The 24,385-nt window shown below is 37.9% G+C and overlaps 1 protein-coding gene across 3 annotated transcripts in view; it reads right to left on the bottom strand.

Annotated features, from left to right (window-relative positions):
• PDE4C (phosphodiesterase 4C) overlaps positions 1-24,385 on the bottom strand; it is a 45,658-nt gene continuing 21,273 nt past the window's right edge. For all 3 annotated transcript variants that reach the window (XM_088149557.1, XM_025169341.2, XM_025169342.2), the window contains 9 exons: positions 22,920-23,013; positions 18,855-19,033; positions 17,530-17,628; positions 16,887-17,051; positions 16,324-16,423; positions 13,772-13,926; positions 5,160-5,282; positions 4,493-4,675; positions 1-4,106 (listed from right to left, as the gene is read on the bottom strand). In XM_088149557.1, coding sequence (XP_088005683.1) covers positions 3,561-4,106; positions 4,493-4,675; positions 5,160-5,282; positions 13,772-13,926; positions 16,324-16,423; positions 16,887-17,051; positions 17,530-17,628; positions 18,855-19,033; positions 22,920-23,013 — 1,644 coding nt within the window. In that variant the 3' untranslated portion in view covers positions 1-3,560. The remainder of the gene's footprint in view (positions 4,107-4,492; positions 4,676-5,159; positions 5,283-13,771; positions 13,927-16,323; positions 16,424-16,886; positions 17,052-17,529; positions 17,629-18,854; positions 19,034-22,919; positions 23,014-24,385) is intronic.

The following is a 24,385-nucleotide window of genomic DNA, read 5'->3' as shown; positions in this document are numbered from 1 at the left end:
GATCACTGTCATAATAAGTCCCCAAGAAGGCAAGAGTATTTTGTGAAACTAGGCAGATGTGTATGTATAAATCAAGAGTACTGAGGGACATACAAGAGACAGGCAAGGACAGATGAGAGATAAGCTTTATGCTTTGGGATTAAATATTTACATTATTTGGGAGTTAGGCTTGTCAGTGATAGATTTGCTGGAAGGAAAAAAGGACCTAGCTTGTGGGAAATAAGCAGACATTATTGTTTTTCCAGAGCTCCGCTCATTTGCACCTTGAAAATTTCACATGCTATCCCAGTTGATCCTCTACCCTTTCAAAATAATGTCCTTATGATATTAGAAAGTGTTGTTTGGGATGAGGAGTATATTAAGTCCTTTGCAGTTATAACAGTTGATCCTAATTTTCCTGAATCAGTTGGGTGAATGCCCTGACTCTTTTCATCCTACCTTGCTGCATTTTATACCTAAACTTTGATCAAGCATCACCATATAATCTCTCTCTCTTTCTCTTTGTTCTAATTTCTCCCCTCAGATTTACCTTTCTATTCTGGATTAACTCCCTTTACATTTCCATCCCCCATTTTCCACAGTCTACTTCTGTATTCAATCATTCCCCAGCTTGTTGGCAGTATCTCTTCTCTCCTATAGTCATCATTCCTAATAACAGATGCCGTGTTATTGTGATCTCTTTGGGACTGGGATTCGTTTTTCAAGTTCTGGAGATTTATAGCACAAATTAAAAAGCCAAAAACCATCATTTTAACACTGAAATACATTGTAAGGAAAAAGATGTTGCCAGAAAATACTTAATGTTGCAAGGAAAATCAGACAATCAGATAAAAGTGCTGATACGTTCTCTATGGTTATGACAATACTTATTTCACAAAGAAATAGTAACTCAATCTGCAGGGCCAGGCCCCAGTGGCAGCTCAGCAAACTTAAAGTGCATTGTGAAATATATGCGTATGGGTATACAAACAAACATCCAACATATACATAAATATACATTTGCACACACATAATGCAGCATTTTTGAGTGCAAATCACAGTTAAACCAATTGCTATCAATAAAATTTGCCTGAACCAACCATTTGTGAGGTTATTACACATCAAAATATTATTAAGCATAAAGCTACAAAAGTTTTTTTTTTTTTAAAGAACGAAAAATATTTGCCAAAAATAAATTAAAAGTGGCAGCCTTCCCAGTAGTAATGCATAACCCCCTCTCATAAGAGGTATATGGAAAGATAATGATGAGAGACAATTTCATTTTGGTGCATAGAATCATCCTCATTTGCACTCTCCCTGGATTTCTAATATTTAAATAGATGGAGATACAACCCTAGTCTTATATTCTGTCAGCCATTTAAGTTCCTCAGATCATAAGCTGGCCTTGCCAAAATTTTACAAACCAACCTTTAAATCTCAGTCTTCCATTCACAACTTTTATCTGCTACTTGCATTGGCTAATGATTCCCCAGTTTCAACCAACTCTGTCTCCCTTTTGCATTATTTCCCAGAGCAGTAAAAGCATAAGATGCATCACTTCGTCAGCAGATTAAGTCTTCTAGGGGAAAAAGAAAATCAATGGATAGAATACTATCTAGTTAGTATCTGGGATAGGATAGACCCTTTAAAGCATAGGGATGTGGAATAAGAGGGACTGAATGGATCTTGATTGAAATTACTGCCATGAGAAATGCCATTTTTTAGCAGCAAATTCTGTTTGTAACAAGCCTCCTTTGTGAACAATAAGATACATGGAGTGGAGATCCAGATAACCCAGATGGAGCAAAATAATAGATTTTTTTTAATATTGAAAACAGAAAGGAAAAGTGTAAAACCTGAAAATTTTCACAGGAGAAGTCTGATCCACATAAATTCCTGATATCAGAAAACCAGCTTGCTAAAACAAAACTATTCTATTTTTGTATTTAGAAAACAAAGTTAAAATGCCTTTTTTTAAAAAAAAGGGCCTTTTGAGGAAGAAAATGTTAATGATCAAAAAAGCCAAAATAAATAGTGTATATATCACACAAAACTTTTATGTGTAGTCTAATATGCACATATCACTTGGGATAGCTTCTCCCATTCCTTCTGGCAAAGAAGCCTAACAAAGAGGGGCATTGATTTCACAGGCAAAAGACAAAGTTATAAAAATGTCAGAAGAGCCAAAATATCATGTTCAGTTTTTTCCCACCAGTAATTTGAAAATTATCAAAATTTCCAATTAACCTTGTAAAGCAGTTCTGCCAGTTACTATAGCCAATTTATATTAGAGATTGCTGGGAAGATTAATTGAATTTTTAAAAAAATATTAACTGCCCTTTTCTGCATCAAAAATACTTCCTCACTTTTTAAAAACAATGAAGAATTTAATCTTTCCCACCTGCTCCTGTGGAGAAATACATGTCACAAAATAAACATAATTTAAAACAAGAGTTTTTTCTCCTTACTGGAAAAATAAAACCAAATCTGTATTTCTGTTTCAAATAGAGCTTCTGAATATTGGAGAAATGTGGTTATAACTTCCTATAAATATTTTCATGTCGGAGAAAAGGTATCTAGGAGAGTAACATAAAGGAGGCTATTTTCAATGCAGCTACCAGAATGAGGCAACATGCAATTTGAAGGAAGGCCTTGTTGAGTATCAGGAATCTGGTAGCCAAATGCATCCAACAGGATGAATTTCTTATCTCTTGATAGCATTCTATCACATTAGAGCTATTTGTAATTTACAGAGACTGTCTCCTAGGTTGGATACTTTGTGTGAAATTTCCCAGGATGCTGGTTTTGTTACACTTGAGAAAAGCAAACATAATACTTTTATCTGCACAATTTCCCTTTCTTCAGTAGTGTGTCATTTTAAGATTCCTTTTTTGCCGAGTCAAATCATTGGTCCATCAAGCCCACTATGTTATTCTGATTTTCAGCATCTACTCAGGATCATACAGAACCTTTCCTCAAATAAAATTTACATGCTCGGAAAATGTAGGACTACAAAATTCTGACCATTTGTCCAACTAGTCCAGTACTGTCTGCTCTAACTTGAAAAAGCTCTCCATGATCACAGTCAGAAAAAAAAACTTTTCCCCAGCCCAGGTACCCAATAACTTGTAAAAACAAGACTAAAGATGTCAGAGACTGAACCTGTGTCCATCTGCATGCAAAACATTTGTTCTTACACTGAACTGAGAGCTGTATTTTTCCCCTGGGCTTTCTTAAAGCAAGGTGCAGACTAATTCCAAGTTGAAACCAAACTAGAAATTCATGATGTTGACAAGTCCAGCAGAAAGAATTTTTCCATTTGCCAGGTACAACTCAGATGCTGAGTAGCAACACTGGAAGGAAGACATGACAGGCATAGTCCGATCTCTGATACTTCGCCACCTGGGCAAATAATGTGGTTCAAGCTACAGATTTCTTTGGGGAAGAAAAAGTTAATAGTAGCACTCCCTTACAATGGGGAGTGAAATCATAGGTTGCTGGCAGCAAGACATTTGGGGTGGCCTATTTGTGGTCCCCTTCTGGCCCTGCCAGAATGTAATGATCATAGGGCCTTCCCCTCACTACGTCCCAAGAGGCAAAAAGGTGATATTTCCTTCCATGTCAAGACATGATTGTGCATCAGTCAGGCTGTCTCTCCTTGCCAACTCAACTGGATCTGCTATGGAACCACTATCAGTCTGTGAAAGTGTTCTTTGGTTGTCAAAGTCCAATGCTCCCTTTTGTTTGATCAGGGCATTTCTATGGGGGCTGCCCAATTTGTCTGTTGGAGAAGGCAATGGCTCATTTGCAGATTCTGAATCATCAGTTGTCCCCAGGGTTTTGGATTCACTATTATCCTCTTCCAGAGGGCTCTCAACCTCTTGTTCAATATCTGACTCTTCTCCATCTTCCTCCTCCAAAGTAAGCTGAAACTTGAATTTTTCTGGGACTCCTCCATTTTTCTCTAAGCCTGATGCATCTGGGGGAGGTGAAGGACTATGTGGAATCATGCTCTGATACCATTCCCGGTTGTCTTCTAAAGTATCCAGGATTTCCTGGGCATCAGGATGAACTAAATCAGCCCAGGTTTCCCAAAGTGGATGGGCAATATAATCAATGAATCCCACCTGGCAGAAGAAAAACAACACAGAATGTCATATATGCTAGGGCAGACATTTTGTTGCCCTACATTTTATAAGTCTGTATCTAATTCCCCCTCCAGTCCCAGTTCTGCACTTGCAAAAAACATAGGTGTATAGGCAAAATATCCCTGACTCAAAATGCCCCTGACTGTGGGTACCTATGCCCTCTCCCTTTCATTCAAGATGTGTTTAAAATTATTGTTGGCTATGCTGTTCCCCAAAGCATTTAAATTCATTTGTGCTTGGCTTTGTATTTTATTTCACTTTAGTATAAAAATTCTGAGTAGGTTTTTTTTCAAGGGCCCCACCCACATTTAAAGGACTTTCATCCCTGTGCCATCTATATGCTTGGAGTTTACTAGCAGAGTCACCTGAGATTTTTCTATGGAGGCATTGTGTTTGTCACACATTGGGCTAATCTCCATGCCCTTCTCCCGCTCTCGATCTCCTTGGTGGAAGAATTCTATCATGATTCGGTCTGTCCATTGGCGATAGAGCTCTAGTGGCTTTGTAGGGTTGCTGAGATCTGCACAGTGTACAATATTCTGCAAGACCTGTGGAGGAGAACAATTACATGACATTTACACTAGAACTACATCTGTAATCAACGTACCAAAGAAGAAATATCATTGGAGGTCTTATCTTCACAACTAATAAGTTACAGTACTTCAATTCTTCTATTTTATTAATAATATTTAATAATTAAGTTTATTTATACATCTCATTCATTTCTTTCTCTGCCTCTCCTCTTTTCTATTGCTTTTCTTAGCACCAAACTCAGACAAATCTGTAAAGAATATATCTTAAATTGATTCACATCTTCCTTACACTATCTAATAATACCTTTGAGCTTAATAGCAATAATCAGCTGAACAAGAGGACCCCAATACAAATATAATTGATATCCATGGTTTTAATAATTAACAGCAAAATCTTGAGCTCAGCTCTAACTTTGTTTAACTGTGAATTGAGTTTGGAACTCAACTTCTGTTTGAAATTTGCTCTTCTCCATTTTATCCCTGCTCCTCAGTGCCTCACCTGAATGCGGTCTGAGTAGTTATCCAAAAGCAGGACCCCCAAGCTGGTGACTTTCTTGGTCTCTACCATTGTCTTCAGATCAGCCAGAAGATTCATATGTTTTGACATATCTGTTGCCAGGACCTGTTTATAAACCCCCCACCACAAAAAATTATTTCTCTGTTTGTCTCTCTCTCAAGAATACTAGAAAGAAGAGACAACACACATGTAAGAAACAAAGTACCAATTTCCAAACAAAGTTCAGATAAAGTTGCACATAGTATTTTCAGAAAAAAAGGCTTTGATATGTCTGCAGGCATACGTACATGCATTCATGCATACCCACCTTAGCAAAGCAATGTTACACAGAGTAAAGAAAAGTAATAAGAAATAGGAGGAAGCCAAAGAAATTAAAGGCATGAGATGAGAAAAAGAAAGGGAAACCTTGCTAAAACTTTACACGATTACTATACTAGAATACTAGAATACTAGAAATCTCTCCATACTTTTCTGTTCTTGCAAATCTTCCTTTTTTTAAAATAAATTTTATTAACAATTTTAAAGAGAACATAAAAACTAACACCAACTAATACAAAATAGAGAGAACAAAGAAAAAAAGTCAGGAAGGAAAAAGAAAAAGTGCAGTGAGAAAGAATAAAAAATAGAAAAAAGAAGCTTCCAATTTTCTCTGCAGCAAATATATGCATAATTACAAAATTATCTCATATAATGATAACAAAAAAGCTTACTTTTTTCTATTATCCTTTTTTTTTTCTTCTAATCATCAAAACCACAAGTCATAAGTGTATTTTTTCTCTTTCATGCAAAAAGCCTGTAAGGGATTTCCAGTCAGCCATAAATGTAGCTATTGTCTTTTCTCTAATTAAGGATGTTAATTTAGCCATTTCTGCAAGTTCCATCATCTTCACCAACCATTCCTCCATTGTGGGTAGTGCCGAGCCTTTCCACTTTTGAGCATATAATAGTCTCATTGCAGTTGTCATATATAAAAAAAGTTATATATGACAGCTAAGGTGGGTATGCATGAATATAAAAGTTCCATGACTTTTTTCTAGTTGTCTGTCCATTAGTCCCAAAAGAAGAGTCTCTTGTTTCAGCTGTACTTTAACCTTTAAAATCTTCTGAATTAAGGCATGTATTTATATCAATTTTTTTTTTACTTTTTTACAGGTCTACCAAACATGATAAAATGTCCCTTCATGTTATTCACATTTCCAGCAAGATTCGAAATACCTTTATATATTCTCGACAATTTCTCTGGTGACAAATACCAACAATACATCATTTTATAAAAATTCTCTTTAAGGCTGGAGCATAATGTAAATTTCAGTCCTTTCAACCACATATTTTCCCATTCATCCATTTGTATATTATAGCCAAACATTTTAGCCCATTTTATCATACATTCTTTCACTTATTCTTCCTCTGTCTCATATTTCAGCAAAAGTTTATACATTTTAGCAATAACATTTTCATCATTAGTACATAATTTTATTTCAAACTTAGTCTTACTTTGTTTAAAACCATAAAATCTTTTATCTACTTTAAACTTTTCTAATAATTGTACATAAGAAAACCATTGACAAGTATATCCTTCTGTTGTCAAATCTTCTCTTGATTTCATTTTACAATCCCCTTGAAAGAATTGTAGTACATCATGATAAGTTAACCATTTATGTTTACTTATCATTTCTTGTCTATAAAATGCTTCTTGTGCTAAAAGCCACAAAGGTGTTTTTGGGCAAAACCTAAATTTATATTTATTCCATACTCTAAGGATGGCCTGCCTGACATAATTATTTTTGAAATCTACATTAACCTTAGCTTTGTCATACCATAGGTATCCATGCCATCCAAATCATGTCCTTCTAACTTCAATAGCCTTCTATTTTTTAACAACACCCACTCTTTCATCCAAACTAAACAACTGGCAGCAAAGTATAATTTCAAATCTTGTAATACAAGTTCTGGGTTTAGTTGAGGATTCATATACAAAACAACTCCATTTCTCTTCTTAATATCTGCTGAGATAAATTCTTGACTCAAAGTTTTATAGGTCAAATATTTTATATATTTTTTCCTGATATGAGTCTCTTGCAGGCAAATAATATCTTGCTTTGATTTTTCCAAATAATGAAATATTTTTGCCTCTTCTGTGGAGCATTTGCTCCATTTATATTCCATGTGAAATATTTGAAATCCATATTCAGGCCAAAAATTTGGAAAAGTCCATGTCTGTAGCACCTAATTCAGTTATCATCTTTTGGTTCCTGCTGCATCTGTTGTGATGGTTGTGTAGGTCTCTCCAAAATCTCCATTTCCCTCTCCTCCAATTCTCCTTTACATTTTTCTAAAAAATCTCTTACCTTCTGAACAGAATTCAGTCTAAATCTTTGCTGTTTATAAGTAAAAATCACATCTTCCAGTTTATCCCATTGAAATGAGATCTTTTTCTGTTTTAATTTTTCAGCCAAGAATGAATATTCTTTTCTCTTATGTAAAATTCTAATAGGAATCTCTTTCAAAACAATTATGTCTGTATTATCCATTTTCAGTCTTGTATTAAAATGTTGCTGCAGGACCTGATCCCTTATCTTCTTTCTGACAAAGTGCACCAAAATATCTCTAGGGACATTCCTCATCCTGGCAAATCTGGAATTTATTCTATAAATCTTATCGATTTCTGCTTCCATATCTTCTTCTAGATCCAACAAATTTTCCAAAACATTAATAAGCCGCTCTCTTAATATTTTCTTCTGGAATCTCTGGAACAGCTCTAAATCTCAAACAGAATTTTTCTCTCTCAATTCCAGTAAAGCCAGGTTACCCAATTCTCTTTCCAATTCTCTGTCTTGAACTTCTGACTTACTCGCCAAAATTTCCACTATATCATTAATTTGCTTTATCTCTCCAGATACTTGTTTTATAGAATTTTCCAGCTTTTTAACATCTTCTCTCATCTCCTCTCTTAGCTTTACAAATCTTTCATCCATTCTTTTTTCAAAAGTATCCAGTTTATTTCCCATTTGCTCAAAAAATTTCTGAAGTATATCTTGTGTAATTATTTTTTCTGTAGGTTGCTCTAGTGAGCCTCTTCTGTCCTCTCTTGCCATCTTTCTAGTAGTCATTTTTAATCCAAAAGCAAAAAAGTCCCAAGACAGCAGAATAAAAAGACAAGCCTCTGCCATTTATTTCCTTGTTAACTTCTTGTTTCAAACACTTTCACTTTAGTAGCTCTCAGTGACCTCCACAACAAGGGTCACATCTCCATGGCAATGAAACATCAGTCTGTCTGTGCCTTATCTTTTGTTATGCAGATTCCATCAATCACACAGACTCTTTAAGGATAGCTAGCAATTAGAAAAATAGGAAGGAAAAAAAGACTGTTCTCTTATCCATTTTAAAAACTTTCTTATATCTTCTCTTAATTGAGCTTTTTGCAAATAGTTCTTGAATCTTTAAATCAAAGTCTCTCTTGGGCTTTTTTTGTAATCTTGAAAAGAGTTAACCCACTGCAAGGAATCTTATCTTCACTGCAGAGGAAATCTCTCTTCATCTGTAATTAATTACTTTCCAAGGTGATTAAGAAGTGGGGAGAAGCAAGACTGTAATGTCCATATGGCTCCACTGCAGTTACGAGCATAGATAGAATTCCAGGTCTCCTGGCAGCTGAATCCACAAGCCAGCTGCAAAAACTTTTCAATTTCTGTAATTAACTCAGAAGGAACCACTGTCCAGAGAACACATGGTTTATCTTTTGGTCTTTTTTTGATCCAAGAAGATTGTGCTGGCCAGAAATTGCCTCCCAGTCTGCATTCTCAGCTGCGATGACTCTCCGCACTTTGGAGAGTGTCAGTCTGCCATTTTTCCCCACCAGAAACTCTGCAAATCTTCCTTGCTTCCACCACATCCATCCACTGCTTCATACACTGCACTCTGTTCTTTAAACTTTTCACTGCTCTTTTTCATGTTCTTCATTTGCATGCCTTATAAGTTCTCCATCCATTTCCCCATATTTAATAAACATTTAATCAAGACATAGATTCATATATATTTGTTTTAATTTTTCACCATTTAGGTATAATTAACAATATTTACTCCATATTCCCTGTCAAAGACAACTACCCTGTTCTTTGATACATTAATTTTCAGATCCATATTCCTTGTTGCATCATACAGTCTCTCTACCATTCACTGCAAATCATTCAGGTTCTTAGCAACAACATAGCATCATCCTCATATAGAAGTATATGTATATTCACACCCACAAACAACATTGCTCTAGCATCACCCATTAGCATTCTTTAACAGTTATCAATATAGGTAGTTCTCACTTAATGACCACAATTGAGCCTGGAATCGTGATAGTTGAGCGAAGCGATAGTTAAGTGAGACGCCCACATGACTGCTTTGCTCAATGACCGCAATCCAGGCACTCCCAGCTGAGGTTGTTAAGCAATCTCCTGGGTCGTTAAGTAGATGGAGCAAAAAGGCTGCCTGCTGAAGGATTTCAGCTCTGTGCAGAGCTGAAATCCTCCTGGCAGGCAGCCCTTTCGCTCTCAAACCTTCCTGCAGCCCACCAAAGTGTTTTCCCTTCCCTCCATGCATGGAGGGGAAATCCTTCATCAGGCTGCAGGAATGGACCTCAAATCTGAAGATTTCAACTCTGTTCCTGCAGCCCACAGAAGGATTTCAGCTCCCCTCCATCCCCTCCACTTGCAACCTTCCCTGTTGGCTTCCCCATTGACTTTCTGGGGAAGCTGGCAGAGAAGATTGCAAATGATGATCATATGATTGTGAGATGCTTGGCAATGAGTTGTAAATGCAAGCTGGTTACCAAGTGCCCAAAATGCCCAAAATGCAGCCACGTGACCATGGGGGGGGGGAGGAGTGCAATGTTTTACGATGGCTGGAAGTGCTTTACAGGCCATAAAGCACCCTTTCTGAGGCCATTGTAACTTCGAACCATCGTTAAATGAACGATTGTTAAGTGAGGGCTACCTTAAAATACATTACATAATCAAGGGAACAGCACACATCCTAATCTAACTCTCTACTCAGTGTTGAGTCATGTATTCTCATATATGCTTTACTTTCACCATACAGGTAGTCCTGGGTCAATGGCCACTCATTCAGGATGGTGCTGAACGAGTGGTACTTAGGACCAGTCCTCAAAGTTCCAGCGGTCGCAGCATCCCTGTAGTTATGGGATTGCGATTCCGGCATTTGGCAACCAGCTTGTACTTATGATGGTTGCAATGTCCTATGGTCATATGATCACCATTTACGACCTTCCCTGCCAGCTTTCCACAAGCAAAGTCAGTGGGGTTGGCAGGAAGTCCTAAGTCATTCTGGTAAGTTGCTCCTGCCGCTTTTTCCCCTGAGGAGCCTGCTACGGAGATCCCAGGGATCTTGTACTCTGTAGTATGCACCTGCTCACAACATCCCCCCACCTGCATTCCATAGCACACACCCACCTGGCCAGCTGTGCTTGCACCACAGCACCGCAAGAAGGTAAGTCAGTGGGAAAGCTGGCAGGAAGTCACAAGTCCCAGGCAGCTCGCAAGCAGGCTGGTGGGTGAGTGCTATGGAGTGTGGCCGGGCGGGGGATGGGGTGCTGCAGTGCCACACTCCATAGCACTCACCCACCAGCCTGCTTGCAAGCCGCCTGGGACTTTTGACTTCCTGCCAGCTTCCCCACTGACTTACCTTCTTGTGACAGCAACAGGGATTCCTGGAATTTCCATTACTAAGTGATGTGGTCATGTGACATCATGCTTTACGATGGCATTGCTTAGCGATGGAAATTTCAGTCCCAAATACTGTCGTTAAACGAGGACTACCTATGTACTGCTCTTGTTGCATCTTTGAAATTCCAATGTTCCCTTCAGGCTCTTTCCAAATTTCATTACTTTTATATTTAATTCCTTTTACTCTGCTGGAGGTTCCTTGTTTAGCTCTCTTCTACTTCCAATACAACTTTTATTACCATTAAAATCACTCTGCATTTTCTCTGCCTCTTTTAATCTTAACAATTCCTTGTTCTCTTGAACTATACTATGTAAGCTATCTTTTTCTGTCTAGACATATTATGTATCTTTTTCTCATGCTCATTTTTTGCAGCAGTCATCCTCTGATATGCATTTTTTCTCACTCACAGCCTCTTTCACTTGATTATTTCACTAAACTTCTTTTTTATACTTCCAATTAGTGTAACTGCACACACTTCTGTGGCACTTTGTAATACAATTCTTTTCACTCTGTTCCAAGCATCTTCCACATCCTCTTTCCTTACATACACTTTCCTTTCTGTGTAATCTATCTTTTAATCCTATTTTATACAGTTTCTGACATCCTCTTCCTTTAGTTATTCTTTCACTCTAGTTTTAGGGTTTTTTTTCTTTTTTACATGTATATTTTTCCAAGATCCACTTTTAACCTTTCTCCAAAATGGTCTGCATCACATTCAGAACTTCTCATCATCTTTGTATCCTTCACTAATTCTCTCGATCTTTTCTTGTAAACGATCAAATCAATCATGCTTTTAGATTTATATTCATTCCTTAACCATATGAATGTATGGATAGACTTATGCTTATATTTAAATCAAACAGGACTTTTTCTAAGCAGATGTTCACCAAATAATCACTGTTCCTATTAATTCTTGAGTCTCTATATGGCTGATCACTTTTTTTCTGTACCCTCCCATCTTGTTCCCATCCATCCACTCATGTCAGATAATATAATAATTTTCATCTGGATTACATTCTTTCATAGTGTTGCACATTTTCCCCAAAAACTGCTCTCTGGTTCTGATGTTATCATTGTTTGGAAGAGCGTAACATGAACTGCCATCAACACATGGATTCCTACTTTCCTATCCAACCACCACCACCACTAGATGACACCAATTCATACTTTCTGACATATATTTTAGCCTTTTAATTCATAATCATAAGTACACATCCATTTCCCATCAGGTATTCATCAGCTCTACACAAGATCCTGTTACCTTCATTCAGATCTTTTAAACCCTTCCCCTTTCTAATAGGACTCAGCCATCATCCCCCCTAATGGTGGCTTGAAGATGCTTCATTAACCATTCTTTAAGGAAGTACCCTCACAACATAATCTTCAGTTCATCTCAGCCCATAGCTGAGCCCATCTCACTTTGTATTTAGTTAATTCAATGTTACAGGGGTGTTTATCATCTTCTCCCAACCCAAGCCTTGCTGTATACAGTTTCTAGCACTTTGCGAGTGATCATGGTACTGACACAATCAGAATCTGACTGCTTTTGGCATGCTCTCTTCTCCAGTTGGTGGGCACTGCCTGCCATGACAATTTGGTTTATGTTGTGGCATGACATCTGGCTTCTGTGAGCAGCCTCCAATGTAATGCCAGTCTGGCATTTATCAAAGCACACATCAGGTCTTTTGGGGGTCCCCTGGACTGCTAGGAGGTCAAACCAGTCAATCTTAAAAGAAATCAACCCTGATTGCTCATTGGAAGGATTGATAATGAAGCTCAGGCTCAGATACTTTGGTCACCTAATGCGAAGAGAGGACTGTTTGGAAAAGACCCTGATGCTGGGAAAGATTGAAGGCAAAAGGAGAAGGGGACGGCAGAGGATGAGATGGTTAGATAGCATCACTGAAGCAATGAGCATGAAACTGAGCAAACTCAGGGAGGCAGTGAAGGATAGGAAGGCCTGGCGCAATATGGTTCATGGGGTCACGAAGAGTCGGACACGACTAAACGACTAAACAACAACAAATGAACTTGTGAAGCAAGTCTACATGACAAATGTAGAAATGGGGTAGGGCTTCAATCACATGTTCATGGACACCATCTTGACTTTTTTGACAGACATCTCTAATTACCAGCCTTAGTTGTATTTGGGCTTCATGCAGCATTTCCTGCTAATGGTAAATTGTATTCTCGAAAGTCCTGAGAATAAAAATTATCACTAGATTTTCATATTGCTATCCAAATCCTGATGTAACCCTTAATGAACTTTTGCTGATCAGGACTGAATGATGAGGCTTTAAGGATTTGTTTATAGATAAGAGATGGGATATGAGAAGAAGAGATCATTTGTTGTATTTTAAGAGAAGGTGATAAGTTACTAAAATTGTTTATATTTGTTGTAATGAAGGGGGAAGTAATTTCTTTATATATTTCTTTTTTGTCTTTACTGTATTCTTATTTTTCTTTCTAGTTTTCAATTTTTTGTTTTCTGCACTTTCTATTTTTTCTTATTTGGTTTTCTTTAGGTTGTATTAGTTTTTATCTTTTTAATTGGAATTTTTAATAAAATTACTATAAAGAAAAAGAAATGATGCAATAGAAACTGTAAACTTACCAAGAGATAAAGGAACTTTTCTTTCAAAGCAGGTCTGCCAAACTTTTAAAACACTAAAATCTTGTCCTGCTTCCAGTAATATTTAACTATAGGATTGATCTATTCTTAAACAATCCCCTTGAAACAGCTTTCAACATCCTCAGAGGGAAAAGAATCAGTCCCATGCATCTCAATAAGCACTTTGTCATCTCATTTGAAATTTTGTGATCCATTCAAAATTATAGACATGACCAAAGAAGCTCCTCACCATGTCAATGGCCATCTTCCGGAGCATTTGCCTTTGCTTCTTAGAGAGATTCTGGAAAATATCACAGTTTTCCTCTTGTAAGAGTTTGAATCCTACTGCCAAGTGATGATTCTCCAACACAGATGCATCGTTATACATCAGCGCCAGTTCTGAATCTAGAAATAAAATTAAACATGGAAGGAAAGAGACAATAAAAGAGCATCATTAGTTTAAAGGTCAGCCTTGCAGGCAGTGTTTAGGATTGTGGCAGTCACTAAGTTTGGTAAGAAATAGGGCAGTAAAGTAAGAAAGCTGAAGAGTTCACATACGGATTTGAAATAACCTACCAAATACCTTTGGCTTATATGCACCTGTACTGAATATTTTCTTATTTGCTCACTTCATTTTTTAACATATCATATTCTAACCTTCTGATTAAATGTTAGGTCTCAGATAAGCCCATAGGCAGCTGATGCTAGATCATTGTGGCTTATCTTATGACTGCTGATTACTAGGTATCTTCCAAAGAACGCTGAATTACATGGCGCTTTGATCTGATTTAAAAATAAACTTAGATGGGTATTAGCCCTGCTAGCTAAATGAAGCCATCTAACAGGACCAAGACATCTTTGATGCAGGATAAGCAACTATGGATCACCATCATCTTGCTGTTCCTATTGCAAACTCCCTTGAGTCATATGCCTAGCTTCAAAGGTGAATGCTAAGCTACTTGCTTTGTTTTGATGCAGTAATTTCCTTTTTATGTTCTTAAACAAGAATTCATACTCAGAATCAGAAACAGTCCATCTTTTATCTTGTGTGTCTTACCTATCACTTTCCTCAAACTTACATACTGATCTCTGTTATAACCCTGAGTTTGTACTCCTGCTAGTAAATTTTAGCCTTGGTTAAGCCATAGAACAGCCTGAGGGAGACAGTTTCTGTATCCATGCTAATTAATAAGTAATGAAAGGACTTTTTAAGCATATAAAAAGTCAGTGCTTTACTGGTTCAGTGCAATTAACCACTTGTTCAGCATTCTTTGTTTTCAAGAATCAACAGGCTCAAGGTGGCCCCTCCAAAATTTATAAGTAATATCCTACGCTTACCATAGATAAACTCTGCTTCAAGAAGAGATCTACAGTCTGGGTTTCTCTTTGAAAGTTTACCCCACACTATTGGTAGTTTATGAGGATGTCCTGCTATCAGAAGTAAGGAGGTAGCACCAAGCAGAGAAGACATATTCTGGCAATGCTACCTTACTGATAGATCTCAATTTCCAGAAGAGCTCAAGATAAGCATTTATCTTACCAGACAAATATTTTAGTTTTTTCCTCCAAGTCTTTTTAAGTTCAGTATATATGCACCTATCTTAACCACAATTTGACTGGTTTTTATTATGATTTATTTGTGTGGCATTTGCATTCACCCTCCATAAGTGGGCTTGGTAAGGGGATAAATCTCACCATGATGAAGCAATAGAGAAAAACATATTTTTTTTCTACACAGCCTGTTTGCTGTGATATGAAGATACCCCACTAATAATTTTCTGAGGATATGTCCTCACATCAGAGTTTCCATCTTTTAAGCAACCCATTGCTATGGCAGGTTGAAGCTAGTTCCTTTCTCTTGGATGCTTCACCTGGACTCTTCGCAAAGTTGTGAAGGGACTCAAAGCAGCAGGCTGACCAAGATTTCTGGCTGGTTAAAATTGACTACTTCTCATGGTTTAAGGTAAAACAACCTGGACTGAAATTAACTAGTCCACCAGCTACCTCTTCTAAATATGTTAGTGTGTGAGAAATTCTGAAGTTGTTGATGATAGGACAGTTTAATGGCAAGATGGTTTTGAAAGGGAAAGCCAGCAGCAATTTACCCTTCACATATTCTAACCCCACCATGGACCAGCTTGTCTCTGACCCTGAGCAATGTCCATCTCAGTGGGTGCTGTATTCCCAAGTGGTCTGCCTTCTCACTATGATGAGCACTAAGTATTGAGCCTGAAATATCAGTATTTGGTGAGGGGCTTCAGTGCAACAGTTTGGAATATTCCAGGGTGTTTTTGCCATGGGAATATCAATCTTTCACCCTTCCAAAAGATCAACACTCACAGGACAAGCTGTAAAAGAAGAAGTGAATATTGACCTTGAAACCCCCTTACATAAAATATTCCAGCTGACTGGTAAAGGGACAGGGAGCACCTGGAGCTCTCCAACCCTGCCCGGCCATATATTCAAGGGAGCAGTTAGTGAGTTCTTTTCTTGCTGGTAGATGATGCCAGGTGGGAGTTGGAAGCACATCAGGGCTTTCATGAATTACTACCCTAAAATTACACAATGTTACATTGGGCACAGGCAGCAAACTGACCAGCTTTGTTGCTGAGTCACAGTAAAGGTGGGCTGTGGGGGCAATGCTTTTTTGTTTAGGCACACTTTCCTCCTGATTAAAGGATAGGAGGAAAACAGACATGTAGGATACAACCCTAAGAGGTAGATAAGCCCTAAACTAGATTAGACTGGAGACAATATCCCGAAGAACAAATGAAATTGTGGTATTAAAGGTGGTTCACTCACTGGTATTGATCAGGAACTGGTTAGAAACACCAGGATGGTCAACATCATGGATGGCAGCTGCAAAAATGGCAGCCAAAATCTCCAGGTCCGTGAAAACAGCCTGGGAGAAAAAAAGGAGCAAAATGAGCATTGGAAAAGATTGAGGAAGCCAATAAAAATATGAATGGAACACTAGATCTGGAATTCCACACTATATCAGTGTACATAGGAAGATACTTCAAACAGGGAGTTGGACTTAAAGACCCCCAAGGTCCCTTTCAATCCTATGATTCCATGATTCTAAGAACTACAGGACAACAGAGATATCGGTCTGCCATGCCAGAAATTTATTTTTTCTTGGAAGAATTACATGGCTTTTTTCTTTGAGTCTCACAGAACTCAAAGGTTTCCTTAGTAGGGGCTTACTAGTCAATTGCACAGCCCTTTCTTTTCCTACAGAAAGTCCCCCCAATGACTAGAAAAATTGCTCCAACAATTACAGCAAAATAAGGAGGATATGGAAATCTCCCTCTCTTTTTGCATCCCATTTCAAAGCTCCCCCCAAAAACCTTTTGTAGACTCACCTCCAGAGCTGGCATTGAAAGCAATACATGTGTGGATTGGGCAACATCAGCTGCATGAATGTTGTTGTGGTAGGCAACATCAGCATGATAGTGATCTTCCAGGGTCATCATGAATGTGATGAAGGTGTCCGCAGGAATGTGAAAAGATTTCAGCAAGTCCCTTTCCTACAATGTGGAGAATACAGAAGGAAGCTGCCATGACCCCCTCAGTCAAATCTTCATCAGGGGAAAAGGGAAAAGAAGGGCTGGAGGAGGAACTCATGGAACCAAAATAGGCCTTTCTTCGGAGGGTTCAGAAGTAGCCAGGGGCAGAATAAATCTATTGCTCCAGCCACTGTTCCTGAAAAAATATCTCACAACTTCCAAGTTGATCAATATGACGTTGTTGCAAAGTAGGCATAACAAGCAGAGTGACGTAAATGTGCAAGGCTTCAAAGGGGTGTGGAAGTGGCTCTTAGTGACTAAAATGTTAGTTGCCTATGTTGTACCTGCATTACATTACTCTTTTTGACTCCCTCCTTTTCTTTCAGGCCAATGGCCCTGTTCAATGATGTCTGCAATATCTCTCCTCTACCATTTAGCTTCTGACATTTCAATAACAACTTTGTGAACCTGGTACTTTTGTGAAAAAGAGTCAGCTCACCTGGAAGATGCTATACATGATGACTGTTAGCGGGCGGTGGCCAGAATACTCGGCAATCTTGAATACATCAAGGCCCCATTTGTTCACATCTTCTAGTTCCTAAAGGGAGTGGAAAGAAAGGGTAACTGTAATCTTGGACTCTTCAAACTAGCAAAAGCAGGAGGAAACTGCCTCCTTGTCTTTCCAAATAGGAAGACTTTCCCAGCATAACTGAAGCAACATATAAAAAATTACTGAAGTTTTCAGTAGAAAGACAATTAAAATAAATAGGAGCAAGAACACCAAAAATGCAAACTGAAACATACAAACTGAAGTTCAGCAGCCTAGTGGTACATTGCATCATTAAGTAGAACTGATTCACAATATATTGTGGTCAACTGAAAGGGATAGCTTTTATCAAAAAGGTATTGCGGAGACTGAAATGGGAATATATGGCTCCTAGATTTTTTAAAATATATATAACCAGGTTCTTGTCTTTTTTTTCCTGTCTCAGTATCTTTCTGATTCCTTGTATTTTCTTATTTCTTTTTCTTCCAAATCATTCAAATTTTCCTCTCTAGATATGCCTCCATCTTCCACTCCCCCCACTTATTTTTCCTTTTTTCATTCTCTGTTTTTCCATTTCATCACTCACCCAGTCACAGTTCCTTCGCCTCTTCTCAGTTTTTATTTGAGTTCCAATATCGCCCTCTGGATTCCTCCCTCCCTGTTTCCATAAAGATTCTTGTCTTCCTTTCCCCCATTTAGTTTCCCCCTCTTAGTTTCCCCTGCCAGATGCCCTTCTTTCTCCCACCAATCAAATGATCAATCAAATTATTACCAAGATGTTTTACAGCAGGTTTAAAAACACTAAGGTAAAAATGAAACACTAAGCAATTAAAACAACATGAAACTGGCAGGTTTCCATGCACGTAACAAGCAGCACAATTATGTTCCACAAGGAAAAGAGTTTTTGCTTACTGCTCAACAGGAAGCAACCAAGGGGTGTCCCACAACTGTGGAGCCACAATTAACAATATCTATTGCATCCCCCCTCTCTCTCCCCGCAGACTCCAAACTGATCTGTAAACCTGGGAAAAAATATACCTCACCACCCAAACAGGCCTTCAGTTAAGGCTCTTACTATAGTTAAGCTGTGCAGTTTGGAGATTAGAAACTTGCTTTTAAATGCTTCAGGCTGAAGGATTTCTTTATGTTGAGCATTACATTCTACAGTACATTTGGATAAAATTGCAGAATACACATATACAGCCATAATATACAGTGAACCATGCCAGCTTCCCTGAACAAGAAACCCGTCTTCTCTGGCACTTGGCGTTTCTCACCTTAGCCAATGGTCCCTCCTGATCCGTTTTTACTCCAAAACGAGGGATGGCAGCGCAATTGAAGCTGGAGCCATGCATCAGTTTTTTTACACCACTGATCTGTGACATTGGCCGCTTCTTTTTCTCCTTGTCTTTTTCTTTGGGAACAGAGGTTGGGATTTCCACCTCATGCTGCTTGTCTGGAGGAGACAGAAAATACAATAGCAATGGAACAAGTCCTGTTATGAGGATCCCCAGAATTCTGCAGAAGCTTATGGGAATTCCTACTGAGATAATGAATGACAATGGAGAAGCTCCCCTAAAGAAACAGCTTCCCTGCAATGAAGGGAACAAAATATAGAGCCTAGGCTAGCAGCATAGATGATGTGATTGTTCACTATAAGATCCGGGACCTTTATGAACTTCCTTTATCTGTGATGAAAAAATGGTGTCATGACAGTATCTTGAAAATCTCCAAAGAATCAACATAAAGTTACCAAATCAGATCCTTGCTCATATTAATCTGATGAGCATAGTCCCATTGTCTTATTATGCAATATGGCACCATCCATCTCCATGAAGCTTTACAAAATCTAAATTCAACACAAGAAGTAAGAGGAGGAGAGGGAAAAGGATGAAAAAACAATATCTTGTGAAACCCTTTAAAAGCACACACTCTTTCTCCCCAGTTGGAGTTGGGGACTCAGCCTTCTCATTTCAAAGTTGTTATGAGCTAGCAAATTCCCTACCCAGCATTAACAATTGTCTTCCTAGGAACAACATTTCTGAAACCAAAGAGTTAAGCATGCTGGAAAAGTGGAGTATGAAAAGCCCCCACCCCTGCACGAGTCTCCTGCTGTTCAGAGGGAGACCCTCCCCCAATATTGAGGCACAGAAGGATTGACGTCAGCAGAAACTAATAATATTACAGACACCATGGCAACCAGAGACAATGCGTGGTGGAATGTCAGTCCTTTCCTCAAAGTGATGTTTCTAAGACCAGCCAGGGTCTCCCCACCTCACCTGTCTTCTCTCTCTCACACACACACACATGTATACACTCAAACTTGTTTAACGCATGAGCAAAAAAAAAAAAACACATACATGGAGAGAACAAACAAGGGAAGAACTTTCTGTTAAACTATTTTGTAAAATGCAAGGCTACGTACTACGTGACTTTCCTATAACATTTTAATTTTTTAAAATTGCTAAGAGAAATCACTATTTAAAAGCACCAATAGTGGTATAATCAAAGCATATTCTTCATTAATAGAAATAAGATTTGAATAAGAACAACAGGATTAGGATTTAATTCCAAGATAATTGCTTAGAATATTTTTTGGTTGATCCAGCTTTTTTCTTTTTAATATCATACAATGTTCGTACTCATTTTCAGACAAATTCCTTTATTGTAAGACTATCATTATCTGGGCTGCATACATCTGGATGGTCATGATTATCATTAGAAGGCAAGAGATACAAATAACTTGTTGCAGTCGTCTCATGGCTGTCCAGATGTTTTCAGCTTAGATATGGTCATCCTATTCTAATGACCCTTTTTTAGAAGTGTTGTATTTTAAACAGCAGTATATTATGTCAATGTCCTTTCAAACCAGCAGAAATTTTAGTTATTCAGGGTCTTCTGTTACTGACCTACACATCCATTCATTAACAGAAGATCTTTAAAAGGAGTCTCCTTGTGCAAAGCTAAGAAGAATGTACTTGAAAAACAAGGAGGCAAATTTGAACTAGAATTCATGCATTTACTTGTAGATATTTATAGCTTAATAAAGACCAAAGTTTCTCTCCTTTTGTGAGTTTCAATTTGCACATCAAGGCTAGGTTAAATATATTGTTGCCTACTAGTCTTGTGCATTATCAGTGCACTTGATGTACATTTTGTTATTTTATATATTTCTATATAGCTTTACATACAGTTGCTTCTCCAGGTGGTTTACAACAAAATTATTAAAATACAATAATAAAGACAATATCTAAATCACTATGAAACTAGATTTGTGCAACGGATTAAAAAGAGTACATTAGCCCAAGAGAAGCACTTCTCTTTGAAGCATTAAAAAAGCCACTTCCCTCACAAAGCTCATGCAGTTGCTTCAAACCTGTTCCAGTTGTCTCTGCCTGTATGTGCATATATGTGCAAAGACTGTCAGAGAAGTGAACTAGCTGGGCATGCATGTGCATACAGAGAGCGCCAGGGAAAGATTTCAAAACAGCCATGCCATTCTTGTCAAGGACATGGTTGCCTTAATACTTTGAACAGAGACACTTGGAGAAATGGCTGTTTCGAATGCTATGCCCAGCTCTGATAAAAAACAAAATGGGAGGAAAAAAGAGAACAATCAAAAGAGAAATGATTCAATCAACTTTCATATTCGAAAGACCAGGGTGAAGAGACAGGTCTTCAGCAGGATTCTAAAAAATGTAATTGGAGACATATTGTGAATTTCAAGCAGAGAGCATGCCACAGTACAGGTGCTGCCCCTAGAGTGAAAGTCTACTTGCCTCCTTGTGTGTGAGTGTAAGATATCAATTTCTTCATTAGGGCATGCATAGAAATACTGATGACCTAAGACTATTTTAACTAAGCTTTTTATTCTGTATTCCTGTATATATCTATCTTTTGGCCTATTTGTCTGTCTGAAAGCTGAGGATAGCATTTCATGAATCTGATAAACTTTGGAGAATTAAAGTCAAGTATATGTTATAATTGGCTATTCTTCTCTGTATGCTTGCATTACACTCTTCACATTTGGTAAGTGCTATTCTGGATAAGATCTGATGTACATTTGCTGCCCAGTGTTGTGTAATTTTTTTATATTCGTTGATGGGGTCTGGGATCCAAGAAAAGGATCTTGGGATTGCAGTGATTATCTCAAACAAGACATCGCCTCAACATGGAGTTCCTATTCAAAAGGTCAGTTCCATTTTGGGGATCTTTAGGAAAAGAACTGAAATTAAAGCTACCAGTTTCATAATCTAGTATACAATTACTACACTTTTAAAAATAATGTTATAGTACTGGAAAAGGTGCAGGAAAGAATAACCAATATATTTAAGGGGCTGAAGCAAATCCCCTGTCAGTTAAATATATAAAAATCTGGGGAATTTAGATAAGAAAAGATATACAATAGAGGATATATGCTAGAAATCTTAAAATAGCCAAAATGCAGCAACAGTGAATAATGGATCTCTCAGGAAGAGCAATTTAATGATGGGAGATTTGGGACTAATTACGGGAAGCACTTTTCAGCAAACAAAAAGTTTAACTATGGTATTCACTATCACAAGTTACAGTGATGGATGCCGACTTGGATAGTTTAAAAAGGAGATTAGGCAAGAATGAGGTTGTCAGTTACTGAGGGTGTATGTTACTACCAGTATCAGATGAAGTATACTTCTGAATATCCATTATGGGGAAATACAGAATAGAGTTGGAAGAGACCTTAGAAGTCACCTAGTCCAACTTCCTGCTCAGTATAGGATCCACTAGAACATTCTGAAGATGACCATTCAGCCTCTGTTTGAAGATCTCTAGAGAAGGAGAACTCATCACTTCACGTGGCAGCCTATTCCACTGGTTGTCAGCTTGTACACTGAGGAACTCAGCTTGTACATGAAGGAGATGACATTTATGTCTTCCTTATAGGTTTCCCAGTGGTGTTTGGTTGGTCACTGTAGGAACAAAATATTTGACTAGACAGGCTTGATAGGTCTGCTATAGCATGGCTCCCCAAGATTTCTGTTTATGGTATTTTAACAAGGGAATAGTGATAATCTCACAAGAAGGATGCCAGTTGTTCAAGAAACTTGGAGTCTGAAGATACTGCAAAAGAATTAGATTTTTTCAGTTTTATTTCTAATGTTCTTTAAGCCCTGTTTTTTATGTATGGCCTACTAGGGAATGTACCAGGATCACAAAGAGCAGTATGTAGGCTGCTGTAGAATAACATTTCTTTAACAGTTTACATCTGCCTCCCCTTAGAAAAATGACTATCCCACTCTTCCATATCAATTTAACAATTTCCTCAAGAATTGCATTTGAAGACCATAAAGCTGATGACTCACCCAAGAATGTGTTGGAGATGTACTCGGATACCTGGTTTCCAGAACGGCTTGTTTCCGAGAGGTGTGTCAGTTCTCGATTGAGCATTCTTTTGAACTAGAGACAGAAAGGAAATCAAGCAACCTGTAAGGAGCCATCACTGCATTTGGATCAGGAGAATTTGAATCCCATACACCTGGCCTTAAAGATACCATTGAACAGAAGGCCATTGTTGAAGAAAGAGATCAGTGGCAAGGAAAGATATTCCAGACAAGATACTTCAACAGCAGAAGAATGTCTCTGAGTATACTTTCCCTCTCATTTCTGAATTTTCTCAGCTGGCTTCTGGCTGTATTCAGAATCTGAGAAAGGATTGGCAAATTGCAAACAAAGATATCCATCCAGCTTGATTTCTAAACAATTAAATAATAGGCATTGGGGTACTGTAGAACCTGGACATGAAAATGACTCAAAAGAAAGCAAATTTTGAAATGTGCAGAAGAGAAGCTAAACCACAGCAAAGTCTTTTGATGAGCTGCAAACATTCATAATTTCTGTCTTCTTGTTATTTTGTAGGCATTTCAAATTATGTACATTATTGGTAATATGTATAGCCAGGAGAGGGAGAAACACCAAAGACAATTTAAAAATGATGACTTAGGGAATTCTGATTGCACAAAACCTTAGATGAACCTTCAAATTTAGACTTTTAAAAGTGAAAATTTGAAAATTTTCAAAAATCAAAGGTGAGCTCAGGAATCTTACTTCCAAATGAATGCAAAAATTCATTTTTATCTCTGGAAAAGAGAATACACAAAACAAGGAGCTCCACAGAGGATTGGGTTAGATGGTCACAAATGCAAAGATGCATTCGTGTTGTATATTTTGCTGTTTTTCTCAAACATGACCTAGTTCCAAGTCAGATATGCTAGATTCCATCTATACTGAAACAAGCCTTCCATCCTATTATAGGATTCACCTTAATTAAAAAGAATTATACTTCTGTGAGACAATGTGGAGTTATATTCTATTATAGGATTAATGCACCTTGTCCTTTCCCAGAATTTTTAAAAAATTCAGCTGGTCTGAAGAAGAGTTCTGTATAACTCAAAACACACGATTGCTTTGATTACATTTTTTTTTTGCCGACTTTGAAATAAACTTCTTTTATAAATGTCTCTTCCTCAAGTGGCATATTATTTGGGGGAGGGGACAGACCCACTCTGAAGTATTGTTTCGTCTGGGTGATGGTAAGCCATGGTTTCTCAGTGAGTTCCTTAGAAGGTATTTTCGTCTAGGCTAAAAAAAAAAAGCACAACTGATGAATCAAAAGCAGATACCCCCATGAGCCCCCAAGATAAGGAGGAGATATCTGAACAATTAGAGAAAAAAATGCATCCCCACTGCTGCAGAACAGCATGCATTTAGGGGTGTGCATATGCATGTGTGTGCATTTCATGTTTTGTGTCTGTGACTAAATCTTTGCAGC

The sequence above is a fragment of the Python bivittatus genome, unplaced genomic scaffold, assembly GCF_059951505.1.
Source record: "Python bivittatus isolate LINGU-HERP-01145 unplaced genomic scaffold, Pbiv_v1 ctg000580_np1212, whole genome shotgun sequence".
NCBI lineage: Eukaryota > Metazoa > Chordata > Lepidosauria > Squamata > Pythonidae > Python > Python bivittatus.
Note: the sequence above shows the minus strand (reverse complement) of the source record. Positions and strands in the feature narration are given on the sequence as shown.